Below are 23,973 nucleotides of genomic sequence, written 5' to 3'. Positions count from 1 at the left end.
CGACCCTCAACTCCGCAACTACAACGATTCTCTACCAGCACGTTGAAAATGGCTCAAGGAAGCGCGACGATTGCCTTCGGCGACAGCAACCACGGCTTTGAAGTGGGGCAAAGCTACGGCCCAATCAGCGCTGAGATCCACCTCCCGCCTGGTACGTTACTCTAGAGCAGAGGAGCCCAAGCTCGACGGTGCTAACAGCAAGCTCCCGTGCCCAGAACGACCAGAGACCCCTCCGAGCCCATCGGCCAACGTCCCCTTTCCCCAAGACCTTGACTTTGTCAACCGCGGAACGCTACTCGATCAGATTTGCGAAAAACTATCCGTGCCAGCATCTAGGGCTGCGCTTGTTGGTCTGGTCGGAGTGGGGTACTATTCTAAAGGCCTCCAGCTTAATTGCCTGCTGACCTGCGCGAAGGAAGTCGCAACTTGCAATCGAACACTCCTACCAAGTTAGAAAGAAATCGCCAGATACGTGGGTTTTCTGGGTGCACGGCAGCAACGCCGCCCGATTTGAGCAAAGTTTTCGGCAAGTTGCAGACCAAGTCAAGATTACCGGCCGCAGGAATCCCAAGGCAAATATCTTCCAGCTCGTCTACGATTGGCTTCACGATGAAAAAAAGGGAAAGTGGGTGCTTGTCCTCGACAACGTTGATGATGCCGACTTCCCTCTCAAGCCTTAAACCACGAGCCAGAGAGCGCAGGAAGGAGGCCTAAATAGCGGTATAGCGCAACCACTCTTGCGATGCTTACCTTGCAGCGGAAATGGGACGGTCCTCGTTACGACGCGAAGCAGGGACATAGCGCTGAAACTGGTGGGAGAGAGAAACATAATCGATGTGGAACTAATGGATGAGAGGCAGGCGCTGGCGCTTATTGAAACAAAGCTAGGAAAGCAAAGTAACAAGAAGGATATTGCGGAGCTAGCGGCTGCACTCGAGTTTATGCCCCTTGCTCTCATCCAGGCGGCTGCGTACATCAAGGCAAGAGCATCACGATTTTCGGTACGGCAATATATTGAGAAGTTCCAGAGGAGTGACAGGGCAAAGACGAGTCTCTTAGACTACGATGCAGGTCATATTTACAGAGACTGGCAGGCTAAAAACTCTATTCTTATAACGTGGCAAATATCGTTCGACTACATATTTCAGACCAGGCGGTCGGCAGCTGGCCTGCTTTCACTCATGAGCTTTTTTGACCGACAAGGGATTCCTGAAGCTCTGATTCGGCCTCAAAGTGAAACGGGAAACAGACACGAAAACTCGAGGGCGCATAGTGAAGACCGTAAAGAGAGGGATGATGAAGATAGCGGGTCGGAAGCTAGCGCCGACGACGGGTTTGAAGATGATATTCTTATATTAAGAGACTACTCGTTCATCTCCCTTACTAAAGATCCGACTACGTTTGAAATGCACATGCTGGTGCAGCTGGCCACGCGGAAGTGGCTGGAAGGTCAGGGACAACTAGAAGAATGGAGGCAGCAGTATATTAAGAATATTTGCATCGGGTTTCCGGATGGGTCCTACGGGAATTGGCCGATATGCCAAACGTATTTTCCTCATGCGAAATCGGCATTAGCGCAGCAGCCAGAGGGCGAAGATTCGCTTGGGGAGTGGGCTCTCCTATCTTACCATGCAGCATGGTATGCCTGGGCAAGAGGAACTCCTATTAACGCGGAGAAGATGTCAATAAGGTCAATGAAAGTCAGGAAAACCCTTCTTGGTGAAGAGCATAAGGACACGTTAAGTAGTATGGCAATGGTAGCGTTAGCATACAATTTTAGGGGCCGGTGGAAGGAGGCCGAAGAGCTAGGGATGCAAGTGATGGAGACGAGAAAGAGAGTGCTTGGGGAGGAGCATCCAGACACGCTGACCAGCATGGCCAACCTGGCGTCAACGTACAGGAATCAAGGGCGGTGGAAGGAGGCCGAAGAGCTAGACGTGCAAGTGATGGAGAAGAGTTTAAGGGTTCTTGGGAAGGAGCATCCTTCCACGCTGACCAGCATGGCCAACCTGGCGTCAACGTACTGGAATCAAGGGCGGTGGAAGGAGGCCGAAGAGCTAGGGTTGCAAGTGATGGAGACAAGAAAGAGGGTGCTTGGGGAGGAGCATCCTTCCACGCTGACTAGTATGGCTAACCTAGCACACATATTGAAGTCTCAAAGCCGCAACGAAGATGCCATTTCACTAATGCGAAAGTGCTGCCAGCTACAAGAACAGATTCTTGGCCCTCAGCATCCTCACACAGAGGAGTCGCTTGAAACTCTAAATAAGTGGCAGATAGAGAACATGAAGGCCGGACTTTGAAGTTATTATGTTTGGTGGGTTATATAGGTACTTTCTTGTTTCTAGAGTAGCAAGTCCAAACTCTATTCAAGACGGACGAGCTGCATAAGCATGCTTACGAGAAATATCTAACGGTAATTAAAGTGACTTGGCACTGTTGTCGCCACCACGAGCAGGGCGGCGGCCGACCCGCTCCGGCTATACCCTTATGAGGTGGCGAATTCTGTAGGTGTTGAGTTGGTTAACCAGAGGCATGGCACATAGCTAAAGTTAAGTTGGATCGCAAGGCTGCAGGGCTGAGGTCGGCCCGCTTGCCAAGACCGCGCACAGCCACAAGTCTAACAGCCACTGTAAGTAAATTAACTTACATAGTAATGATTATGTAGGCTGTTTCGCACTAGCCGGGATTGGTGATTGCTTCGGTTGGAGGTACCGATCGGCGTGGCGACTTTGTATGAATTTGCGTGCGATAGTAGCCACAAGGCTGATGACGACTTCCCAATGTGGTAGTGAGGCTCTGAGGCTCGGATAAGGCCCTTTTATAAGCATTAGAAGTGATAAGAGCTCGACAGTGGTGCTGTGGTGAAGGAATTCTATTACGCCATGAAAGGATGCTCTCCGCAAATCAGGCGCGATGGCGACGATGCGACCGTAATTTTCTAGTAGGAGGGGTCTCGAGGTGTTCAGGAGTGGCCACCGCAAAGGACTTATACAGAACTGTGGGAAATATTGATGTGTGCACAGATTCTGAGTTACTTGAACTCAATGTACCTATTGTTTTTCGCGCCACGGTGGGTTTCTCACCACGCAGGGACGGACGTTACCTACGCAATGCTATACTAATCCACCTAAAACGCCGCTACGAAACCGCGACTCAAACAATGCTCTATAATCTTAACACACGCACCCTTTCATCTTCCAACTACCTCGCCCCACTACTTCCACTGCCCTCAAAATCACTCAAACTCCCACTCCCTCTTCCTCTGAGATGCGCCTTCTCATCAAACTCCTCAGCACCCTGATCCTTTTCATCCATATCCCTGTACACACCTCCTACACCCGCGACGTGCTCATCATCATCACTAAACACATCCTCATCGCTCTCCCCGGCAAACGCATCATACAGCTCGCCCGCCCTCCTCCTCCCCCTCCTTCCGGGACCACCGGTTAACGCAGCGCCTTCGTCGTCCTCGCCCCGGTCGTCGAGAACTTCAAACTCGTAGTCGTCACGCGGGTTATTGCGGAGGCGCTTGCGCCGCGCGAGATAGAAGTAGCAGCCTAGACTGACGACGAAGCAGAGGATTAACGCGAGCGAGCCGTAGATCCAGACCTGGGTGCGTTTGGAGACGCCGAAGGTGGGGAAGGGGTGGGGGAGGAAGTGGTCGTGCTCTTGATCAGAGGGAGAAGTGGGCGAAGAGGTGGGAGCGGAGGTGACTTGGGTAGGCGGTTCGAAGGGGGCGGTGGAGGAGGGGCCTTGGGGGGTTGGCTTCTGGTTTACCGGGCGCGTTGGGAGGTCCGAGGGATTAGGGGCGGCGGTTGGAGAGTCAGATGGGACGCTGACGGAAACTGTGTGGTGGGGGGCCGCGATGGCATCGTGATCGTCGTCGTCGTGCTCGGTGGGCATGGGGCGGAGTTTTTGGGTTGAGGGGTCGATGCATTCGCCCCAGAGGCGGAGCTTCCAGTCGGTGAAAGTCCCGTCGTGTTCGTTGACTTTGGTATCTTTGACGACAATAGTCCATTTACCAATGGGAGATTCGCCGAAATGTGCTACAGTCATGAAGGTCCAGTCGCTGTAGCCGCCACGGAAGTCATCGTCGCGCCGAGTAACAGAAAGATGGCTGGTCATACCAGAAGGGCTGATGAGTTCGACGCTGAGATCGCCGCGGCGAGTGTGTTCAACGTTCATGGTGACAGTAACGTGCTCCAATCGTTCGAGATTTGCCGTTCTCATTTCCTCTTCAGTGATTTCGAAAACGCTGGCAAGACCCTTGTCTCCTTGCGGAATCTTTTGCTTGACATGCATCCAGGGAGACCAATACCAGGCCTGAGGCTTGACAAGCTCCCAGGTTTTAGCAGCTTCCACGATGGCGCCAGCATCCATTTTGCCATATCCAAACTGATGACTAAAAGACTTCCCAATCTTAGTGGTGGTCCAATCACTAGGTTGATCGAAAGGTAGAGCAGTCATGACGGTAAGCCATTGGATATCCCGCCAACTGAGTTCGGGCCGAACTTCAAGGACGAGGGCATAAACGCCTGCTACGAGCGGTCCAGCTGCGGACGTACCGCCGTGACCATTGGTACACTTGTTCACCCCAACATCGGTAGTATGGATAGCATCACCACCGCCGCTGCTGTAGGAAACTACAAGTTGAGCAGAGCACGCCTCGGAATAGTAGGGGTGGTTGTTCTTGTTATCGATAGCGCCAACGGTGACACTATATATGCTGTTGGTGTATCCGTCGAAGTTACAATTGTCGTCGCTAGCAGCCCCGTTTCCGGCTGCAAATACGTAGATTGAGCCTTTTCCGCCACGGCCAGTCTGAACTGCTGTGATCATAGCCTTTTCAAGCAACGCATCCGGGGCTAGCATAGTCTTGCCATCGTCAGGAGGTCCCCAGGAACAGGAGTAAATGTCGTTCTCCTGCAACTCGTAATCGAGTGCCAGGGCTTCGTCAATGTCCGAGATTTCACCAGAAAGAATTCGGACTCCTGAGATACGTGATTCATAGGCGACACCCACGCCACAGACATTATTTTTCCCAGCAGAGACCTCTCCAGCACATCTCGTTCCATGCCTGTCATCAGAAAGGCGTGGTTTCGGTTCGTCGACGTGGTCGTTGAAATCGTATGAACCCTTGGCAAAGTAGTTGTCCTTCAGGTCTTCACTATCCATGTCCAGACCATCATCAATAATACAGACAGTGGAGTTCTTTCCGGTGATGCCTTGTAGCCAGACGCCGGTAACGTTAAGGTCGTTTCCAGGCGTCGCCGTGTTGAACAGATGCCACTGCCCATTGAATTCTGGATCTTTAATCTGGAGGTTATTCGCAATCTCCCTCTGCTGCGTTACGGCATCACCGCCTTCTGCCCTTTGCACAAGCGGAGGCACATTTCGCTTCCACATCCGCGGTTTTAGTTTTGCCTTTTTGGTGTATCGAACTGCATCCAGCGGGTGAAGCTCGAATGGCACGTCTCGTTTCCTCCGCCGCCTCTTCAGCTCTTCCACGGCGTCCTGGACCACATCGGCGTCCTGCTTTATCGTCTTGAAGACATGATGATCCTGTATTTCACCCAACGCTCCTTCATAGGCCAAACCTAGGCTCTCCGCTAGTTCGGCAGGCGAGGTCGAGGGCGAGAGATGTATGGCGTAATAGTCGTGGGTCGCGTAATTTCGTGGGGGTAGGGATTTTGCAGCACTGAGTGATGCTACTGCCAGCAGCTGCCACAATAATGAACTTCGCATGGTGAGGGAGCTTCACGAGAACGCTAGGAGAGCGAAAGCGATATCAGCCCCATGTAGGGAGTATTGGAGACGGCGACAGGATTCGAAAGAGCGGTAGGGGCCCGGGGGAGTGCTACAGTCGCCAATGATTGGATGCACGCGAGTATGACTCGAGGGTGTTGTATAGGTAGGAGGCGGGCCAAATAGGGTATTCAAGATTTACGGAAGGGAGGCCGGCCTGCGATGAGTATGCTGAGAAGGAGCGGGGGCGGCGTGCAGAGCCAGTCCAGGGCACGAGGAGCAGTACAGACGGAGCAAAGAGAGAGGGTATTCGGGACGGGTGCGGCCGTGTCCAGAGGAGCAGCGGCGGGTGGATGAATGGTGAATGAGGTTGGTGGTGAGCGCCTCATCTGTCCTCAATGGTCCGGGCTGGCGCGCTAGGTATTTCTCAGGCCGCCTGTTCTGCCTGACAGGGCTTGGCGCCGCCTCTGAGCTGTTCACCAATTCGCGATGGCTGGGAACTGCGACTCCCAGCCTCCTCGCTCCCCTGTACATATCCCTTTCTCTGCCCTGCGGTTCTGCGCGTTGCCCACTTCTTCATTTCTACCGTCAATTGATATTTTAATTGTTGCCGTCATTCCGTACCGCGCCACTTCTCCCGCACCTCCGCATCTCGGGCATGCACTCCGTCAGCGTCCTTTGCGCCATGCTTCGTAACTCATAGGTAGCCACTCTGTCTGATATTCCAACGGTACCGTATGGTTCTTAATACATTCCTGTATCTAGCGCATTGTAAATCGCACCTCGAGACCTTTTTGCGACTGTCTCAATTCCGCATCGTACACAATTTATCTCCGTCGCCCAATCCAGCCTCCGTCACCCTTCGCACTCTATATACATTCCTGCATGATCTTCATGCAACATGAGCGAACGTATGACCACCGGCTCCTATGCCCCTCGACAGGGTCTGCCCCCCTCAGGCGCACTTCCCGACAACTACCCCCAAAAGCGATCCTCCTACAGACGTCCACCCGAGCCGGCGCAGCCCGTAAATCCCAACAGCGAATCGCCTGTTATCCCGGGGTATACTCCCAGTAATACTACCAGACAGTATTCTGGTACACAGCCTACCAATGGAGTATCTAGGGCATCGTCCCACCGCAGGCGGGACAGCCAGCATTACGCGCCACCCCCATCTGCGAACTCCGTCCCTCTCCCGACAGCACCTGATGTCCCTCGAGCTCCTCCGTCCTCCTACAAAGATCCGTATGGCACCACGAACCCCTCTCGATCTCAGGGGACTTCGAGGTCTTACTCGACACGGTCACGAGGCCCACCACAACCCATGGCGCAAGCCCCGGTGACGCGGGACGTGTCCCGGGACCTACCCACCATACAGATACCTTCTAGTCGACCTCTAGATTCACGGGCTACAGCAGCCTCGCCTACCTCACCCGTATCCCCAACTGCCGGTGCGGTTTCGCGGAGAGAATCTGCTGCGAGGAGAGGTTCTGTACCTGACCGCTCGCCACTTCAAGTTTTGGAAAGGAAAATCGACGATATAAGCAAAGAGGAGAAGCGTGCGAGGATACAAGAAATCGAGCTAGCCGCGCAAGAGAGAGTTGAAGCTGAGAGGGCTGCGCGACGAGCCCTGACGGCTGCAAATGCTCAAAAACGCACGGTATCTGGGGGATCAGGCCCAACTGGTGGTTCAGTGCCCACGCGTACAGTCAGTAATCGACGCCATGTTTCAATGCCCTCCAAGGTAGCTCGTCAGCTTGGCGAGGAAGAGGGCGAGCTCGTGGACCTGACACCCCCGTGGGACCCCACGCAACCACCTCCACCGAACACCCAGCAACCTCGAATACCACAAACCGGAGACCGAGGATATCAGACCCCTGTGGCTTCGTCTGGCTCACAACGTAGAAATGTTCCCACTTCTTACTTTGACGGCCAACACGGCCCGGCCAGTGCCAAAGGGAAAGAGCCCGTTGGTGTCTCGAGAGGCGCCAGCTTCCGTGATAGATCTGGGCCGCCTACGCAGAGCACTGACGTAGCTGGTCAGGAAAGCTATCGACGCGACCGGAACAGTATGATAGAAGGCGGTGCTGCTGCCACTGGGTTAGGCCTGTATGGCATGAATGAAGCACAAGGCCAGAGGCGGTCATCTGGAGCACCCGTCAGCCGACACGATAGTAAACGCCTAGTAGACAAGGAACTTCCCCCAGCACCGAAAGAAGCAGCAAGCAGTAGAGACAGCAGAGGTATTCTTGCCGCTCAGAGACAGATGGAGCAAGAACGTATGGAGCAGGCTCAAAAGTCTCAGCATTCGGGAGGGCTTCGGGTTCCCGATCCGGTGCCTGCTAAAGCTGTCAAAAACGTTCAAGTCGGACCAACCTATGAAATCCCGCCTCAAACTGCTGCTGGACAAGTGGCGCGCGATCGAGTTGGCTTTGGCACCGCGAATCCAGATGATGTGGCCGCGAAGAATCTTGCATCACACCAACATAGTCATACCTCTTTACCTAATCCTTTCCACCGACACCACGACCCTGAACGCCGCTATCAAGCTCCGAAAGTTCTGGACGAATGGAAAATGGGAAAGCCAGCAATTCTTTTGGCGCCAGATCTCGATTTAGAGGCTCCTGAAATTGCTTCTAACGCCGCGAATAAAGCCTGGTGGGAACAGAACCAATCTCAGAGAAGGAGAGCCTCTAGTTCCTATAAAGACGCCAATAACGATGGATCATATGAGGAATCGACGGGTCAGACTTCCTTTAATCCTCCGCTATATCTCAAGTGCGGCCCCTTACTTAGGTACTCGGGCATGCGCAAAGATATGGCTAGGGATATCTGGCGGGGTAGTGTCATGATCGTGACTACCGATGAGTACTCATCGTACCAAACACCACCAACCCTCCGCCTGTTCAAACAACCCATGGACTTGTTGCCTCCTCCACCAGTGGAACTTGATACCACAAGCGGCCAGCAACTTGACCCAGAGTATGTTGATCCCTTGGCTGGCCAAGTCAAGGTCTCCCGGTCCGGAAAAACGCTTTTCGTAAAACCTGTCGACATGCTTCGAGAGGAAGCAGATCTGTCCAGAGTCGAAGATGACACTGGTCTTTTTGAGGAGAAGCGAACATCACCGTACGGAAATGACTCTGGTGGTGCCCAGTCAAAATCTAAGCGTCTAAAGAAAAGAGACGGGGAGAGAGTTGGCAAAGTGAAAGAGATTCCAGGTATTCGGCTGCATGCTGAACGAGGTGTTACATTCTGGAGATTCAACCTGGAGGTCGAACTTAGCGCCTATCAGACCAGAGTGGCATACAGGATCAATCAGGGGCCCGCCATCGGTTTCTGGGTTCCTGCCAGAGGTGAAACTATGAACATGATGTTCCACAGCTGCAACGGATTCAGTCTCAGCGTTCAATCGAACGAATTCTGTGGGCCTGATCCGATGTGGCGCGATGTCCTGAATAATCATCAAACTCGGCCGTTCCATGTTATGATCGGAGGTGGTGACCAGATCTACAACGATGCCGCGATGCGAGATACGAAGCTGTTCCGTGAGTGGACGGAAAGCAAGCACGCTGTACACAAGCACAATGCAGAGTTCTCGACAGAAATGCAAAATGAGATGGAAGATTTCTATCTCAGCCGATACTCAATGTGGTTCTCACAAGGTTTATTTGGCATGGCAAACTCGCAGATTCCCATGGTCAATATTTGGGATGATCACGACATCATTGACGTGAGTTCCAGCTTGAAGTTCTCTCCTGTTCCTTGAGCAACTGCTAACATCTTTCATAGGGGTTCGGATCATACCCCCATCATTTTATGAGCACCCCGGTCTTCACGGGTGTTGGTGCAGTTGCATTCAAATACTATATGCTTTTTCAACACCAGAGTGTTGTTGATGAAACAGAAAAGACAGAGCCCTCCTGGTTGCTCGGATCTAGTCCCGGTCCCTACATCAATGAGCTGAGCCGCAGTCTCTTCATGTTCTTAGGAAGAAAGGTGGCATTCTTGGGTCTTGACTGTCGGACCGAAAGACAGGTACGTTTCCCTCGCCATCGTTATAATGCCGTTACTGACAGGTTTATTAGCGAGACGAGATTGTTAGCGAGAAAACTTACGACCTCGTCTTTGATCGCTTAGATCGTGAAATCATCAAAGGAGAAACAAAGCATCTCATCGTACTTCTTGGCGTGGTACGTACCTTTATCTCTCGCACTCCCTTCCTAGCTAACAGTATGAAGCCCATTGCATACCCTCGACTCAACTTCCTAGAAATGGTTCTGACGTCTCGCCTGATGGATCCCGTCAAGGCCATGGGACGCATGGGAATGCTAGGCGGATTCGTGAACAAGTTTGATGGAGGCGTCGAGATTCTCGATGACCTTGATGACCACTGGACAGCTAAGCACCATAAGGAAGAGCGCAATTGGTTCATCGAAGAACTACAGCATCTTGCTGCTGAGAAGTCTGTCCGCATCACTATCCTCGGCGGAGACGTGCATCTGGGAGCAGTGGGCCAATTCTATTCTAACAAGAAACTCGGCATTCCGAAAGACCGCGACCACCGATACATGCCCAACATTGTATCTTCTGCCATTGTCAATACTCCGCCCCCAGACATGATGGCCGACGTTCTCAACAAACGCAACAAGATCCACCATCTCAACGCGGAAACTGATGAAGACATGATACCCATGTTCTCCCACGATGTGGACGGCAAACCGAGAAACAACAAGCATCTGCTACCTCGCCGCAATTGGTGCTCCCTCCGCGAATATCATCCCGGGACCACTCCCCCAACGTCGCGTTCGCCATCACCTTCAGCTGCTCGCAATGGTCCTACACTCATGCGAACACTCTCCGACTCACGCCCAGGGAAACTCGTCAGGCGACTCTCGCGTTCTGGAACTGGTCCCCCTCCAGCATACTTCAACAATCCATCCTATGCTACTGCCGAGGAAACCGGAGGCCGTCGCCGTAACTCTTTTTCACGCTTCATGAGTCGCGGTCACTCGGCAGACGCAATCCCTCAACAACCGCCTGGGTCTTCCCAATCCAAGCGAAATAGCATCTCCGGTGATCCTCGTAATAGCCTATCCGGTAACCCACGTAACAGCGTCTCGTTCTCTCAAAACTCCATCTCTGCCGACCCATCGAACCCGCCTCGACCAAACCCCTTCCACCGCCGGCCCACACTTATAGGCAGGAAATCTGCGACCGCCCCGATGGTTGACCTTCATGGTGGTCTCGACATTGTCTTGAATGTCGAAGTTAGCCAGAAAGACCCAGCGGGTATTACAACGCCATATCGCCTGCTCATCCCAGCTCTAGACTACGAGGAGCCATCCGCAGAACAACCAGCAGGTGTCCCAGGACGTCGTAAAAGCACAATCGGCACCGTCTTCGGCTCCGTGCGAGGTCGCTTCGCCGGGCGCAAGAAGCGCACCGTAGGCGACGACGGCTACAGCCAGTCCGGCATCGACACCGAAGACAACATGACTGAGGATGAGGAGGGCTACGCCGTCCCGCCCCGCAGCTCTGGCGCTGGCGCTGTGCCCGCCCAGAACAAGGGCAAGATGCCCATGAGCGGCGACGCCCAAGGCGCGAACGTTACCGCGCTGCCGCAGCAGCCCGCTCAGCCTATCATGACTCTGGGTGGTGGCGGGCATCGACGCATCTCGTACTCGCAGCCTGACTCACCGCCGACGCGGGCGGTGCAGCCAGCGAGAGTGCCCCCGCCGCCACGTCCGCAACAGCAGCAACAGCAACAGCAACAGCAGCCGAAGCCGCAGGTTCGGACGATGGGTGGGATTTTGGGGAGTGAAAGGGATGACAGGTTTGAGCGCGATGCGCATGTGCTTACGCATACGCCGAGTACGAGAGCTGATGGCGGTGCAGGTGCGGGCGCTGGGTATGCGGGTAGACAGGCGTATAACGGGGCGGGGAGGTATGACGACGATGATGATTATACAGATGGGACGGTTACGCCGCCGCCAAAGAAGAGGGCGAGTTGGAAGATCTGGAAGTGAGAGTGTCGAAGTTCTCTTTCGCTTTTCCTCCCTTGATTTTGGGTTGGTCTTGGAAGGTAATGATTTGGATGATGAGGGCGGTGGGATTGAACTGGATACACTTGGGTTGGAAAAGGGATTGTATTTTCTTGATACCTACTTGGCGAGCCTGAGCGTATATTTGTACTGCGACGTATTACTTATTCATGCAATATATTGGTACGACTTCATGATCATCTCTTTATGCTGCAAAAGGTACGTGAGAATGCCCAACTTATGGCTTCAAATATGAGACTAAAATCAGTTCCTGCTTTAGATGAAGTGACGATTCTGGTCGGCTCACATCTATTTCCGCTCTACGCTATGGGCCGTGTACTCTTTGACAGTCCCAGTAGCGCACGAGACTATAAGTCACGAAAAAACCATAAAATATCACGTGCTCGCCACGTTACTTGCTCTTCTTTTTTTGGTATAAATCTTCTTCGCTGCTTGATATATTGTGTTTGTAGCAAAAGGGCAAGACTAGGAGGTGTGAAAAAGGCCTTTCTGCGACCCGCTATGGAGGTTGTTCGAATAAAACTCACGATACCCCAATCTGATGGAGCTAGGTGGAGGGAGGAGAGGGCTGAAAACTCAATTCTATTCGAATTATGGAGTGGAGGCGGAGATGGTTGGGCCACGGTACGCGATGGAATTTGTTGGAGATGGGGACCATCTGCGGGCCTCCACAACGGTCGATACTGGCTCTTGGAAGAGACGATATTGGTGAGGTTTGCCTTCCAACAATACGTGATTTAGCCATCGTAATGTTGCTGTTTTTTTGAGGTCAAGATTACTTGGCAACACCTACTACTACATACGCTCAGCACCACTACACAACCCTTTAACCTCGCTTGCTCCATAAACTCCAGTCCCGCTAGCCATTATGGTGTCTTCTATGCCGATATTTTCTACCTCCTCCAGAACTAACTTCCATGAGCCATTTCGAATCCTTCTTTTGACAAACTGCGTCACGCCAGTGAAACCAACCCAAACATGGGCTCATCGCGACTCCGATTTTGAACCAAGCTCAAAGTCTCACGCCAGCATGTCACATTTGTCTGGTTGGGGTTGCAAGGCGAGAAGGTCCGCCAGCTCTGTCGATGGGATTGTGGGCGTGGAGGAGGTTTTATAGCTGTAGCGCAGTGGGGGAGTAGGGAGTCACGTGGGATATGTGGTGCTTGGCACAGGAAATCAGCGACGGGGGAGGACATGCGTGCGCGATATAACTGTAGCAGTGTGTGAAAAAAGATAGCCGCCAGTCTTAGGTATGTGTGGCAAGCTAGGAAACGCCCCTATTATCGATGTCTCTCTACCATACGAGCCTTCCGAGCCTCTATTCATCGTCAGTCTATCAGTTGGAATCATGTCAAGAAGAGCGTATCTGCCTACCCAGAACGCGAACCAATATGCTCGTACTATTAGTCTTTGTTTTTCTCCCTCCAGGATCCTGGACTCATCGTCTCACTCCTTCCCCTAATCTCTCCCGCTCATGCCCAAACACCAGTCTGAAATGTCCCGGCTCCTCCCAATGCTCTTCCCTCGGATGCATCTCAACCCCTGCATCTAGCAGCTCCTGAGCGAAGTCGTACTCCGATACATATTCTGGATCTTCTAGCTTAGGGAGTAGCCAGGGGGAGAGATTGAGATAGATGAAGAAGCCGGCGGTACTGTCATATGTCACGCCTTAGATCCCGCCTACAAAGAGGAGAAGAAAGAACATACCTCCCCCTCCAGTACTCATTTCCATTCTTCTGAAGGAAACTTGTAGCGTACCTATACGCGTCCCCGATCTTCTGTCGACTAAGCGCTAGAAAGGAGGCAACGAACTCCTCGTCTTCAAGAATCGCAACCGCGACGGCAATGGATAAACCCGACCCGCCGTGGAAGCGGGTATTCGATTTTACTGATTTCCACAGGAGGGTGTTTTGGGTAATCAGACACCCTAAGCGGAGACCAGCGGCCGCGAAGTCTTTGCTGAACCCGTAGAATACGTGCAAACGGTCAGGAGAGATGATATTCATGGGATCGATGAAGAGGACGGAAGTAAACGGGACGACTTCGGCCTCTCCTAGTATATAGCTGTGGACGAGAGACTATAAGAGAATGTTATTGCGGATGTGAGGTAGGTGTCAGGCTAGGATGGAAAGTACGTTTTCTGCGTTACCGACTGCAACTCCGGAGGGATTACTGATTGGGTCATAGGTGTCTTCTGGCGCATTTCTCCATAGGATCCCGTCGTTGCGTGTGTTTCACGCTCCTCGGGTGGAGAGTATGGTGATGGTTTTGTATTCCATGGCCGGGAGAATTTAGAGGCTATAATAGACTTCGTCATTTTTAAAAAAATAGCTAAAGCTTGAGTATCTTAAGCTACTGAATTAGTAAGTCAACATAAAGAAATTCAGAGTGGAGTTATAGTGTCTGAGAAAGGTGGAGGTATTGTTTTGTTCTAGGAACCTCGCACGATTTGCTGCTTTCAAGACTTACTCCTCTTATTCTTGTGATTGTCAGCGTTGACGAGTAAATTCATGGGAGTACGCAATAAACTATATGAGCCTCTTCTTAGTCTTCTGGTTTTTTATAAATTGGTCTTTCTAGTCTGCTTATAATAGCGGAGTTATTACGTATTGGCATAGGGCGCGCTGTCTACAAGCGAGATAAGATGTGGTGGCTAATGCTGAATTGATATCTAATGGGTGAAATAGAAGACGCAACGCATTTAAGAGATCATGATGCTGCTATTTCTAGTATAGATATGCAGTTTCTTTATGGACTCGTCTTCCCAAGGGCGTGTAGCGAGAAGTAACTAATAATCGCTTTTACAAATTAAACGAGGAACTTAATTTGAGCTCCTTCCATTTGAGGTTAGTACAGGTTCTTATAGCAACCCCTCACAAATCCCGTAATGCGCATGTTATATAACTAGTGCGCCATCGGCATCATGGCAATTAGTGTCTTCTACCATGTTTCCCTAGTTGAGATAATGACGAGATAGGACGTTATTTTCTCAAGCAAGCGCATGTTACGCTAGTGGATGGAACACACTTTATGGGGCAGGAGAAGACCATCGGGGATGGTTGATAACTAGTCGCTTGATCCATGAGGTGAAAAGGAAGATGCTGACAGGCTTGTATAGTACTGAATAGTCTCCGAATCCTGAAGCTCTAGTGTGTGTATATCTCGAGTTTTTTAGGCGTGCTCTACGTGAGTATAAAAAGTGAATTACTGACCAGCGGCATTCACTTAGAGGGCAAGGCGGTGAGCCTGCCAAGACTGCAAGGTTGAATTCATCTGAAATAGCAGATAGGTACCTCTGCTGAGTAGGTGTTGAGCGTTTGGGGAAAGTAATAGGATATAGATAGTTGACACCAATAGTCCCACAGAATACGTAGGGTCACGGTGTCAAGCCTAGTCGGGTAGCCATCTCTAAAATGAGGCTGAAAGAAGGCAACCATTGTGTAACAACGACAGAGACTACCCTGTCACTGGAGATAGGGCTTTTGGGCACAGCCTTCGCACAGCCTCCAAGGCACAACTCACCATACTTCGTACTAAGGAGTCTTCCTTCGAGACTGAGAATCGATCATTTAGTAACAATCTTTAAACGTTTCAAACTTACCCTTTCATTCCAGTTGCGAAACTTTGGCTTCAGATGCAAGCTGACGCAACCCATGGCTCTCTCCATAGCAGCGAACGCCTTTTCCGTCGTCGGGCTCGCGGACGTCGTAACTCGAACTGGACAAACCCTTACGGGCGGCATTTCAGACATATGCCAGGCTGCGTCCGATGCTGAGGAGCTATTGCGCGAGATAGGCCATATTTCTCAGATTGTGACCGCGACGCGTCTGTTCGTTGTTGAGTTCCAGTCGTCGCCGTTCACGTCTGAGGACTTTCAGGTTCTGCCCGACTTCCAGGCCGCGCTCAATGGGTGCCTCTCCGAGTTTGAGTATTTAGCTAAACGCGCAAGTCAAGCTCGGCATGTGAGATCGGATGGGATAGCGGCGAGAGTAGGAAAGTCGATGAAATGGGCGGAGGAAGAGGGTGGTTTGGCTTCGGCACGTCAACGACTCGAGTCGCATCGCGTATCATTGATGACAACCCTGTCTTTAGCTGGGCGGTATGTCTTCTCACAAATCAGACTTCAGCTCTCAAACTAACGTTTTAGCAGGCAGCAAGAACTAGCTATCCGGAAAAAGCTCCAACGCCTTGGCGATACTCTGGGCGACCTTCAGTTTTCCGCTGATGCCCGGACTGCCCTCCTCGAGAAAGAGGTCAAGAACTACTCCGCCAACATAGCCAAAATTAGACACGAAGTTTCTGGATCAAGAACTGCGAGGTCCAAATTAACACGCCAAGTGCACAATGCTTCTAAGGAGGTAGTACAGGTTCGAGCGGCCCAGAAACGCAGTTTTGCGAAACAAGCGCTCTCTACTTCTGCCTTGATATCGAAAGTCGACAACCTCCAAAACACGATTGATACTATCTCAGACGAGGTAGTTTACTCGCGCATGAAATGCACCTCATGTGGTGTTCGCTTGGAGATTTTGACGATGCCTCTCTTGCTCATGCGACAACCGCTCTCAAACTTGCTCCAGTCAATGAAGACAGCAAGGAACATCAAAGGATCAGCATTTGAACTTGATTGGATACTCTCAGAGTTTGAGGAGATACTCGCAGGCAGCCATAGTGCGTCAGCGAAGGCCGCATTGACTCGTTCGAAGCGTTCAAGTCAAGCCGTCACGATGAGAAACACGGACGCGGAGCACGAAAAGCGACTGGTTCTATCCACAAAGGAATGCATGCCGAGTCTTGGATTGGCACATGCTTCCACTGCTGAGAGACGTGTTACGTTTCTGCAACCATGCAACCATTTCAAGGCCGTAATGGGCCAAAACGACAAGACCCTCCTCCATGTAGCCGAAGACTATGACGCCGAAACTGGCGTGCGGGTCTCCTGTACAGTAGGCGCCACATTTTTGCCAGATCCTGAGCGGTCTAACATCGGCCTAACGATCACCCTCTCACTTGAATCGCACGCGTTCCAGGAAGATTTGACAGATCGCCATATCACACCGTACCTAGTCATTCCGAGTTACTCTAAAGCCATAGATTATACAACTAGCGACGAAGTCGAACCGCTTCTCGAAATGCTACAAACAAATGAGATCAGTGTGTTCGACAGAGATCAGGAAGGCCGTACTTTGCTCTGGGTAAGCGTAGCCGTTGTTGTGATGCATAGCTAATTTATTCGATAGCACGCTGCCTCAAACTGCCAGCTTCACACATTCCGCGCCTTACTAGAAGCAGGCGCAGATCCGTTACGAAGCTCACTGTGAGTCCTAGTCCAATCCTTCTCGTCGGTCGTACAAGGGTAATGCTTACTATGATAGCACTGGTGAAGATGTCATATGGTACATCTGGTCGATCAATTTTCCTGGCCAGCCTTACTTAGCTCGACCGTCCCTCCGCCGGAAACACGGAACAGCAATTAAAATGACAAGACTGGCTCTTCAGTATGGCTGTAAGGCCACTGATCATGCATGGAAAAGGCACGGCGGCCTCCTCAATATGTTGTGTAATCTTATGGAGGCCGTAAGCGAGGACTACCCTCTTTCGAGGTCTCTTCGCAGCCTCACCACACTTGGATACAGTCTAGAAGATCGGAATCGGCAAGGCGAGACTGTCCTCCTTGCCTTTATCCGTCGTAGCCTAATGATGCACATTACATTGACGACCATTCTAGATCTTGGGGCCAATACACGAGCTGTCGACCGTTATGGACGAGGCCCGATCCATGTTTGCTTCGAACAGGAGTCTGAGCCAAAGCCCGGCTTGGTTGATAGGGACCGGCTCTTACGTCGGAGGTTGGTGGATCTTCTTCGCGCCGGCAGTGATCCCAATCTCCTAGATTCGTACGGTTTGAGCCCTTCGGACCTCGTCGACACTCCAGAGCTATGGGGTACGTGGGAAAGTTGTTTGCAAGTCGTGGGCATGAAGATAAGAGAAGGAGATGAAGACGAAGATGCCTGGGTAGTGTACTGGGATATGTGTGAGTTGGACTCTGTTGATCCATCGGCATTCTGGTAGCTGCTTTCTCGACCAATATAACCTAGGTCGCTCTCCAATGATGCTCGACCAACTACCTAATCACCGATAAGAATGCAGTTCTGTACCATGGATTTGCCTTTCCGGTATGTACGTCACGGTGACTCTGACTTCCAGTATTTCGAATAAATTGGAGGATGTCCGACCTTCCACTTCGAAAGCGCTTCTCAGTCTCCATCCCATTATACAATCATAATTCGCTTCGTTTCTCCTATTGCAAAAAACTCAGGCATTTTGTCTTCCGGTAAGTGGCCCTTATATATGCCAAGCCGCTCATACCCGTCTTGCACGTTTGGCGAACGTCCTAGAATAAGATCGATTATTCTCGAACAGTTCAAAGAGCAAAAGCTCAAGGGGTTGGGAGGGAAATCTCTTGAATCACATTCCTCAGAACAGAGCATAAGCCAGGCTTCCCCAGTGATGCCTTTCTGGGGCTTGGGTATATCTCTATTGCGAGCTCTAATTAGGGACTTGCATAGGCCAGATGACGTTGCCACAGCCGTCGTATGCATATAGGTATCCGCGGAGACTTCACAGCCAGTCACAAGGAAATGATCCCGTAGAGTCTCTGCGCACTACTTCGTATCGCCATCCCCTCTGGAGGCTATCGCAATCACTCAGCAACACTGGAAGCAAGGGGCCTCTGATATCGATGAACCCACTGCTCACACGTCCCGTGGAATCTGCTGTTGATGTGACGCATGGGCACCGAGGACCTCGACATGCAATTCGAACTGCGTGCGGTAGAATATATATGCAACCTGTGCTGTCGCGGATGCCCATGACCAAGAAGGTGCTCGGTAGCTCGACGGTAACTCAGCCCCCGAAAGTGTGAAGAGCGAGGCGGACGTTCGTGGTTCGTAACACCAGAGCAGTCCTGGTATGAGATCCTTTTTCCAGATTCTCGCCAGATAGTCATCCCCAGTTTGATTCTTCATGGACGATGCAATGCCAGATAGAGCCGGTAAGATATCCATCTCCTGCGTAAGGTCTAGGAATGAGAAGTGTGTGACTATTACTAAATGCCACCACGAATACACATTCTCTTCGGTGAACTGTGTGTACTGCGAAGTTGAACGATATGAGGTACCGCACTCGCAAGTACTCTGACTGCGACACTCCCATTCGATTTCGCGATTCGAAAAGCGTACAGTATTTCGCGATAAAATGCGTTCTTGGAAAGCCCAACCACGTGTGTCTAAAGGTCTAAGATTTTCCCCACTCAGCAATCGCCGTCTGATATGTATGACATGATCTCTGGAACTCCTTGGCAATCGTAGAGTGAGGGACAATGTAGGATATCGACGTGGAATTAAGAATCTAATTGAACTGTGGTTGGCAGCGGAGGCCGCAATAGTAAGATAAGCGGTAGCATATATGTATGACATCTTGGGAGATTCTTCGGCCCAGTCGTTGAGATCATCCTGCACAATGCATAGCGAGTCGATCTAGACGTAGCTTATTCCCAAGCTTCTTGTAAAGAAGATAGCATCTCGGAACGTCGTTGGTATCAATGTCCAGTCGATTTGCTGTCTCATCGTCGCTATATTTGAACGGAGACTTCGCAGTGGTTGCTTCTTTCCTCAACAATGGCTCAGTGCAGCATATTTTGCATCAAACTTGCCCACTTGAGGCTTGTATAGATACGGAGTTTTGTCGTGAGAACCCACGCACACGAGACGTTTTGGCGTGCCGACAGCTGCTACTGGCGCTATCCGCACGTGTTTGCAACGCTCATGTTGATCACATTCAGTGATCCACTGCCTGACTTTCGCAACGCTTTCTTGTGAGCCAGGGTTGCTGCAGACCGTAGACCCACGGCGAAAAGGTAACGTTTCTTCAAGGCTTTGGAGATGTTAGCAGTAGCCTCCACTATGAAGGTGGTATTCCAGAAGTTTGTGCTCACTATTGGTAGTGTAGAAATCTAACACGCAAGTTTCCATTGAAAGATCTTTCTTCCGTATCTGAAGTTCCCTGGCCCCCCACCCCATTCTAATACGATCGGTAGGCTTGACATTGATTTTGAGCTCTTCTGAAAGAATGGCGTCAACGATTATACCGCACATCACACATCCTTTCTGCTTTGAGTCTTGAAAACGCTTGAGCGTTTCGAATCTGTAACCTTTGAAATAGGACTGGTGAGGGGCCTTTAGGCTGATGATAGCTACAGACTTTACAGGTTGATGATGTCCAGCTTTCGCGCTTCACAGCCTTGTTCCATAATGCCCGTATACTGCTACGTGGGGCGACAGACGAGGAGTTGGTAAGGTCCATGAGGATTGCACAAGGTGGCTGAGAATAGAGAAAAGGCGATTGATTGTCCACTTTCCAAAGATTGTTGACTGATGGTTGCGATAATGGATGGTGGTGGACCGGCTGAGTTGTCGTCGGATTGATGGCCCGAGCGCTTACACAGCCCACCAAGCTGCATGAGGCCTATTCCGCGAGCCTTGTTGCAACCTCGGACGACTTGAAGATGCTTGCAGTGCGGCATATGGGGAAATAATGTTACTCGGTCTCGAGGCGGGGACTGCCATTGACTAGACAGGGCGTTTGTAGGCATGCGAACTCCTTCGCTGTATAGTACAGGACCTATGAATACTCTCCGAGGCTGGCATTATTTCGCCTATCATCTGATACTCGTTGACTCGGCTGTGCTATGCGTGACCTTGTCGAAAGAGTGGTAGCCCTTTAGACTTCGGAGCAGGGGTTTCATCCATAATGAGGTTGTCATTCAGCCTTGTAGACCTACTCAGCCCTCGATCGGTGATCGGTATGCCTTAGTAGCGGTTTCCAACAGTTCCTAAAAGCCAAGTTCGACTCGGTACTGAAGCTTGAAAGATAGTTGTTTTACAGTTGACCACCAAATCCGTCGCTGGAGTCTGCTTATCGGTCAGTGGAAGGCTAAGGAGGAAATAGTCGTTCAACTTACAGGTCTGTATGAACGTTACTGGCGTTTCGAAAACGTAGATACTTCGAGCCTAGGCGTGAGGTAGAGCCGTAGCATAGCGAAGTAGAGGCCGGAGTGCATCAGCATTTCAAGCTGATCCCAGCGCTCTTTCATAATTCAGCCACTCCCCTCCACCAACCTCTCCACAGCATCACGGAAGAGAACATCAACATTCCAATTCTCCTTCGCACTAGTTTCCAAGAATCGACAGCCAACACTCTTCGCCAGCTTCTCCCCTTCTTCAACCCGTACACATCGCTCTCCCTTCAAATCCGCTTTAGCTCCTACAACTGTCAAGAACCGTGGAAGCCGCCCTTCATCTTTCCGCCCCTTCTGCTGTGCCCACGCCCACACGCGCTGGACATCCTCGACAAGTCCACTCACGCGCTCGAAGGACCCACGGTCCTCGATGCTGTAGACCATGACGAAACCGTCGGCATCGAGCGCGCTGGTCTCGCGTAATTCAGCATACTCGTCCTGACCAGCTGTGTCGACCATGCGGAGCAGGGTAGTCAGAGAGCGTGTGGTAACCGGTTTGCAGGCGGTGTCCTGAATCGTGGGATCGTAGTCTTGGTAGAAGCGGCCGGTTGTGAAGGAGCGTACGAGGGCTGATTTGCCTGCACCGGCGGCGCCTAGCAGGACGATGACTTTTGAGGTAGTCATTTTAGGCGGAGTCGAAAGAACTTTCTTGTTAGTTTGGATAGATGGTTTTGAAGGTGATTCAGCGATCAGGAGTGGCTTTGTCCTTTGAAGATGCTGCTCAAAGAGTTCTTTTCGGTTGAAATTATTGTATTCAACCTTGGAGCTCTTAATGCTTTCAACAACAGTGAATTGGGCTGCAGAATGCTGGTCATCTACGGCCACGACGCAAGTGACAGGCTCCGACTCAGCTGGAAGCCATGGGATGATGCTCCGGCGTTTAGGATCCACTTGGTAATGTCCTGGACGAACAGGTCTCGTCGTCGCACGTTTTGACTCACGCTGAGCATGATCGCACGGGAGCATATCAGGGAAGTTTTGTGAAATGAGTACTTGGAGTTCGGCTGCAGTTGGTCTCTGGCTGGCTTCTTCTTCAAGCATGTCCATAATAACATGATAGATCCGGAGCGTGCTCTTTTCTAGCCAGTTGTCAACAAGATCAAGCGTCTCATGAAACGAATGAGTCTCGGCACCGTAGGGCTTTGGTTTGACCCGGAAGTCGTAGAAGGCGGACACAGGCTCACCGCTCAGGAGACACGCAAGTTCTGCAAAGACGCATCCGAGCGAGAATATATCTGCAGAGTACCTTCTTTCTCCTTGTTGGTGGACTTCAGGAGCTGCGTACATTGGCGTCTTCTGTGTGTAGCCTTCCGTCGTACTGCTCAGGCCGTCGGAAGAAGCGAAGTCCTTCGCGAGACCGAAGTCGGCGAAGAGTACGTTCCCATCCTTTACTAGGATGTTTTGAGGCTTAATGTCTGGGCTTCAGTCAGCATAACGCCTACAAAGCGAGCATTTGAACATGCCCTTATGCCGGATACGATGCGAATGTATATACTCCAACCCATGCGCCAAACACGAGAACCACATCCGAATCTCCCGTATCATCTTTCCCGGGAACTTCTCCGCAGCGCAATGCTCGTAGAAAGCCGCCAAATCGCATTCTGCAACTGGTTCAACTAGAATGCAGAATCCTCGTTTCTCCGCAAATGCGTGTCGCAGCCGTACGATGTGACAGTGTCCTGATATCTTTCGGAGTATCTCTACCTCCTCCTGGACGCGTTTCCTGGTCTGTTCGCGCTTCCGTTTCAGGGTGGGTATGACTTTCATGGCTACGGTATCGCCTTTTACCAGGTCTTGTACCTCCTCGACCCATGCGTACGCGCCGTGGCCCAGTACTTGGGTAGTATTGAAGCGACGTCTGTCGGTCTCGGTGATGTCTTCTAAGGAGTATTGGAGCTCGCTGCCCTCGCAAGATGCCCCGGAGGCTTCCACCGCGGTACCATGGGCGATAGTACCACTAGGCGCAGGTCGTAGAGCTACCTCCATCGCATTGGAGGGGTCGAGTATAGCTTAGGATAGCATGGGGAGCTCTATGGCTATATCTGGATCGCTGTCAGATCATCCTCGCGACACGGGGCGAGTATACCTACATTGGCCCCTATGTGTGCGCAAACACGTCAATTGAGTATTCATCATGGTCATCGAGGCCTCCTGCTGTCGGCATAGATGGATGTGCCTGGAATTAGGGGCTGTGCATGCAGATCTCCGGCCCCCACGATACATTTCCTGCGCCACACGTACTCAGCTTTCGTGCAGGTGTGGTTCATGCACCACTTCGAATTCAGTCTTTTCGAATTAAAACTCTTCATAGGCAAGTGAGTAGGAAGGTGGTATCACACTTTCTTATTCTCATGGGAATAGAATCTTGATTATATCACAACTAGAATCACATAAATAGTGAGAACTGCTTTTCAATGTCTCTTGGTCTTACGGCTTGGGCAAACTAAGCACGACGACGACATCACTAAATCTCGTATTCTCACGTGGAGAACAGGAGTGCTCTTGAGTTATGCGGTAGCCTATCCACCTCACGAGAGCATTAGGTCATGTGATTTCCACGTGACCTTTGCAAAACACCTCTAGCATTGGCATATAAAGACCCAGCTCTCCCTAGGAATCCTTCTCCCAGAACAACTGGAAAAGGGATCCATGAAAACTGTATCAAGACCCACTTCATGGAACTCCTGCCTGGGATCAACATCCTCATAGACATCGTCAAATGAGTAGAGTGGGAGTGCAACTCCGCGAGCTATCATTCATCATGTCCTCCGTTTGCTCTCATCATCATCATTTCCACCGATACTAATCACCACTGACCCCTATCAACCCTCACTTCCTTCCATAATCTCTTCTAATTTTCAACTTTCCCCTCTACACTCTTCACCACCATCCTCCAACCACGCCAGTCACCACCAAGCATCTTGAGCTGCAGCCTCCATCTGGAAGCTGCTCTTCTGCGGTTTACTCCGCAGCACCCACCCACCACACCATCGTGCATAGTTTTGGGATTTTGTACACTCCACACCACCCACCCGCACCATGACGTTTATGTCTTCGTACGTTTGAAGGAGTATGCGCCACTCC

At 51.3% G+C, this 23,973-nt stretch overlaps 7 protein-coding genes across 7 annotated transcripts; 3 read left to right on the top strand and 4 right to left on the bottom strand.

Annotated features, from left to right (window-relative positions):
* Positions 1-33: 33 nt before the first annotated feature.
* BDZ99DRAFT_510603 (putative kinesin) lies at positions 34-2,303 on the top strand (the record flags this gene model as incomplete). The annotated part of the gene is made up of 5 exons (XM_033724482.1): positions 34-151; positions 216-366; positions 416-647; positions 693-1,817; positions 1,956-2,303. The coding sequence occupies exons 1-5, from the start codon at positions 49-51 to the stop codon at positions 2,301-2,303; spliced, it is 1,959 nt and encodes a 652-aa protein (XP_033573994.1). The 5' UTR covers positions 34-48.
* Positions 2,304-2,991: 688 nt separating this feature from the next.
* On the bottom strand, positions 2,992-5,748 carry BDZ99DRAFT_422398 (KEX1 protease precursor; the record flags this gene model as incomplete). Its single annotated transcript, XM_033716982.1, has 1 exon — positions 2,992-5,748. The coding sequence occupies one exon, from the start codon at positions 5,746-5,748 to the stop codon at positions 3,205-3,207; it is 2,544 nt and encodes an 847-aa protein (XP_033573993.1). The 3' UTR covers positions 2,992-3,204.
* A 901-nt stretch (positions 5,749-6,649) lies between these two features.
* Positions 6,650-11,777, top strand: BDZ99DRAFT_523573 (uncharacterized protein; the record flags this gene model as incomplete). Its single annotated transcript, XM_033725813.1, has 4 exons — positions 6,650-9,481; positions 9,541-9,786; positions 9,837-9,941; positions 9,990-11,777. The coding sequence occupies 4 exons, from the start codon at positions 6,650-6,652 to the stop codon at positions 11,775-11,777; spliced, it is 4,971 nt and encodes a 1,656-aa protein (XP_033573992.1).
* Positions 11,778-13,087: 1,310 nt separating this feature from the next.
* On the bottom strand, positions 13,088-13,828 carry BDZ99DRAFT_465766 (PLP-dependent transferase). Its single transcript, XM_033720627.1, has 3 exons — positions 13,521-13,828; positions 13,188-13,465; positions 13,088-13,131 (listed from the first exon to the last, which is right to left on the bottom strand). Exons 1-2 carry the CDS (start codon positions 13,817-13,819, stop codon positions 13,252-13,254), a joined length of 513 nt encoding a protein of 170 aa, XP_033573991.1. The 5' UTR covers positions 13,820-13,828; the 3' UTR covers positions 13,088-13,131; positions 13,188-13,251.
* A 1,638-nt stretch (positions 13,829-15,466) lies between these two features.
* Positions 15,467-17,968, top strand: BDZ99DRAFT_573700 (uncharacterized protein; the record flags this gene model as incomplete). Its single annotated transcript, XM_033728313.1, has 4 exons — positions 15,467-15,912; positions 15,964-17,005; positions 17,051-17,127; positions 17,186-17,968. 4 exons carry the CDS (start codon positions 15,467-15,469, stop codon positions 17,880-17,882), a joined length of 2,262 nt encoding a protein of 753 aa, XP_033573990.1. The 3' UTR covers positions 17,883-17,968.
* Positions 17,969-18,490: 522 nt separating this feature from the next.
* Positions 18,491-19,653, bottom strand: BDZ99DRAFT_90173 (uncharacterized protein). The gene has a single exon (XM_033729008.1). The coding sequence runs from the start codon at positions 19,286-19,288 to the stop codon at positions 18,566-18,568; it is 723 nt and encodes a 240-aa protein (XP_033573989.1). The 5' UTR covers positions 19,289-19,653; the 3' UTR covers positions 18,491-18,565.
* A 1,037-nt stretch (positions 19,654-20,690) lies between these two features.
* Positions 20,691-23,195, bottom strand: BDZ99DRAFT_90228 (kinase-like protein). The gene is made up of 4 exons (XM_033729009.1): positions 22,980-23,195; positions 22,353-22,931; positions 20,833-22,304; positions 20,691-20,782 (listed from the first exon to the last, which is right to left on the bottom strand). The coding sequence occupies exons 2-3, from the start codon at positions 22,873-22,875 to the stop codon at positions 20,968-20,970; spliced, it is 1,860 nt and encodes a 619-aa protein (XP_033573988.1). The 5' UTR covers positions 22,876-22,931; positions 22,980-23,195; the 3' UTR covers positions 20,691-20,782; positions 20,833-20,967.
* Positions 23,196-23,973: the final 778 nt, after the last annotated feature.

The sequence above is a fragment of the Mytilinidion resinicola genome, assembly GCF_010093595.1.
Source record: "Mytilinidion resinicola strain CBS 304.34 unplaced genomic scaffold BDZ99scaffold_15, whole genome shotgun sequence".
Taxonomy (NCBI): Eukaryota; Fungi; Ascomycota; class Dothideomycetes; order Mytilinidiales; family Mytilinidiaceae; genus Mytilinidion; species Mytilinidion resinicola.
This window is presented reverse-complemented; position numbering and strand designations above follow the sequence as displayed.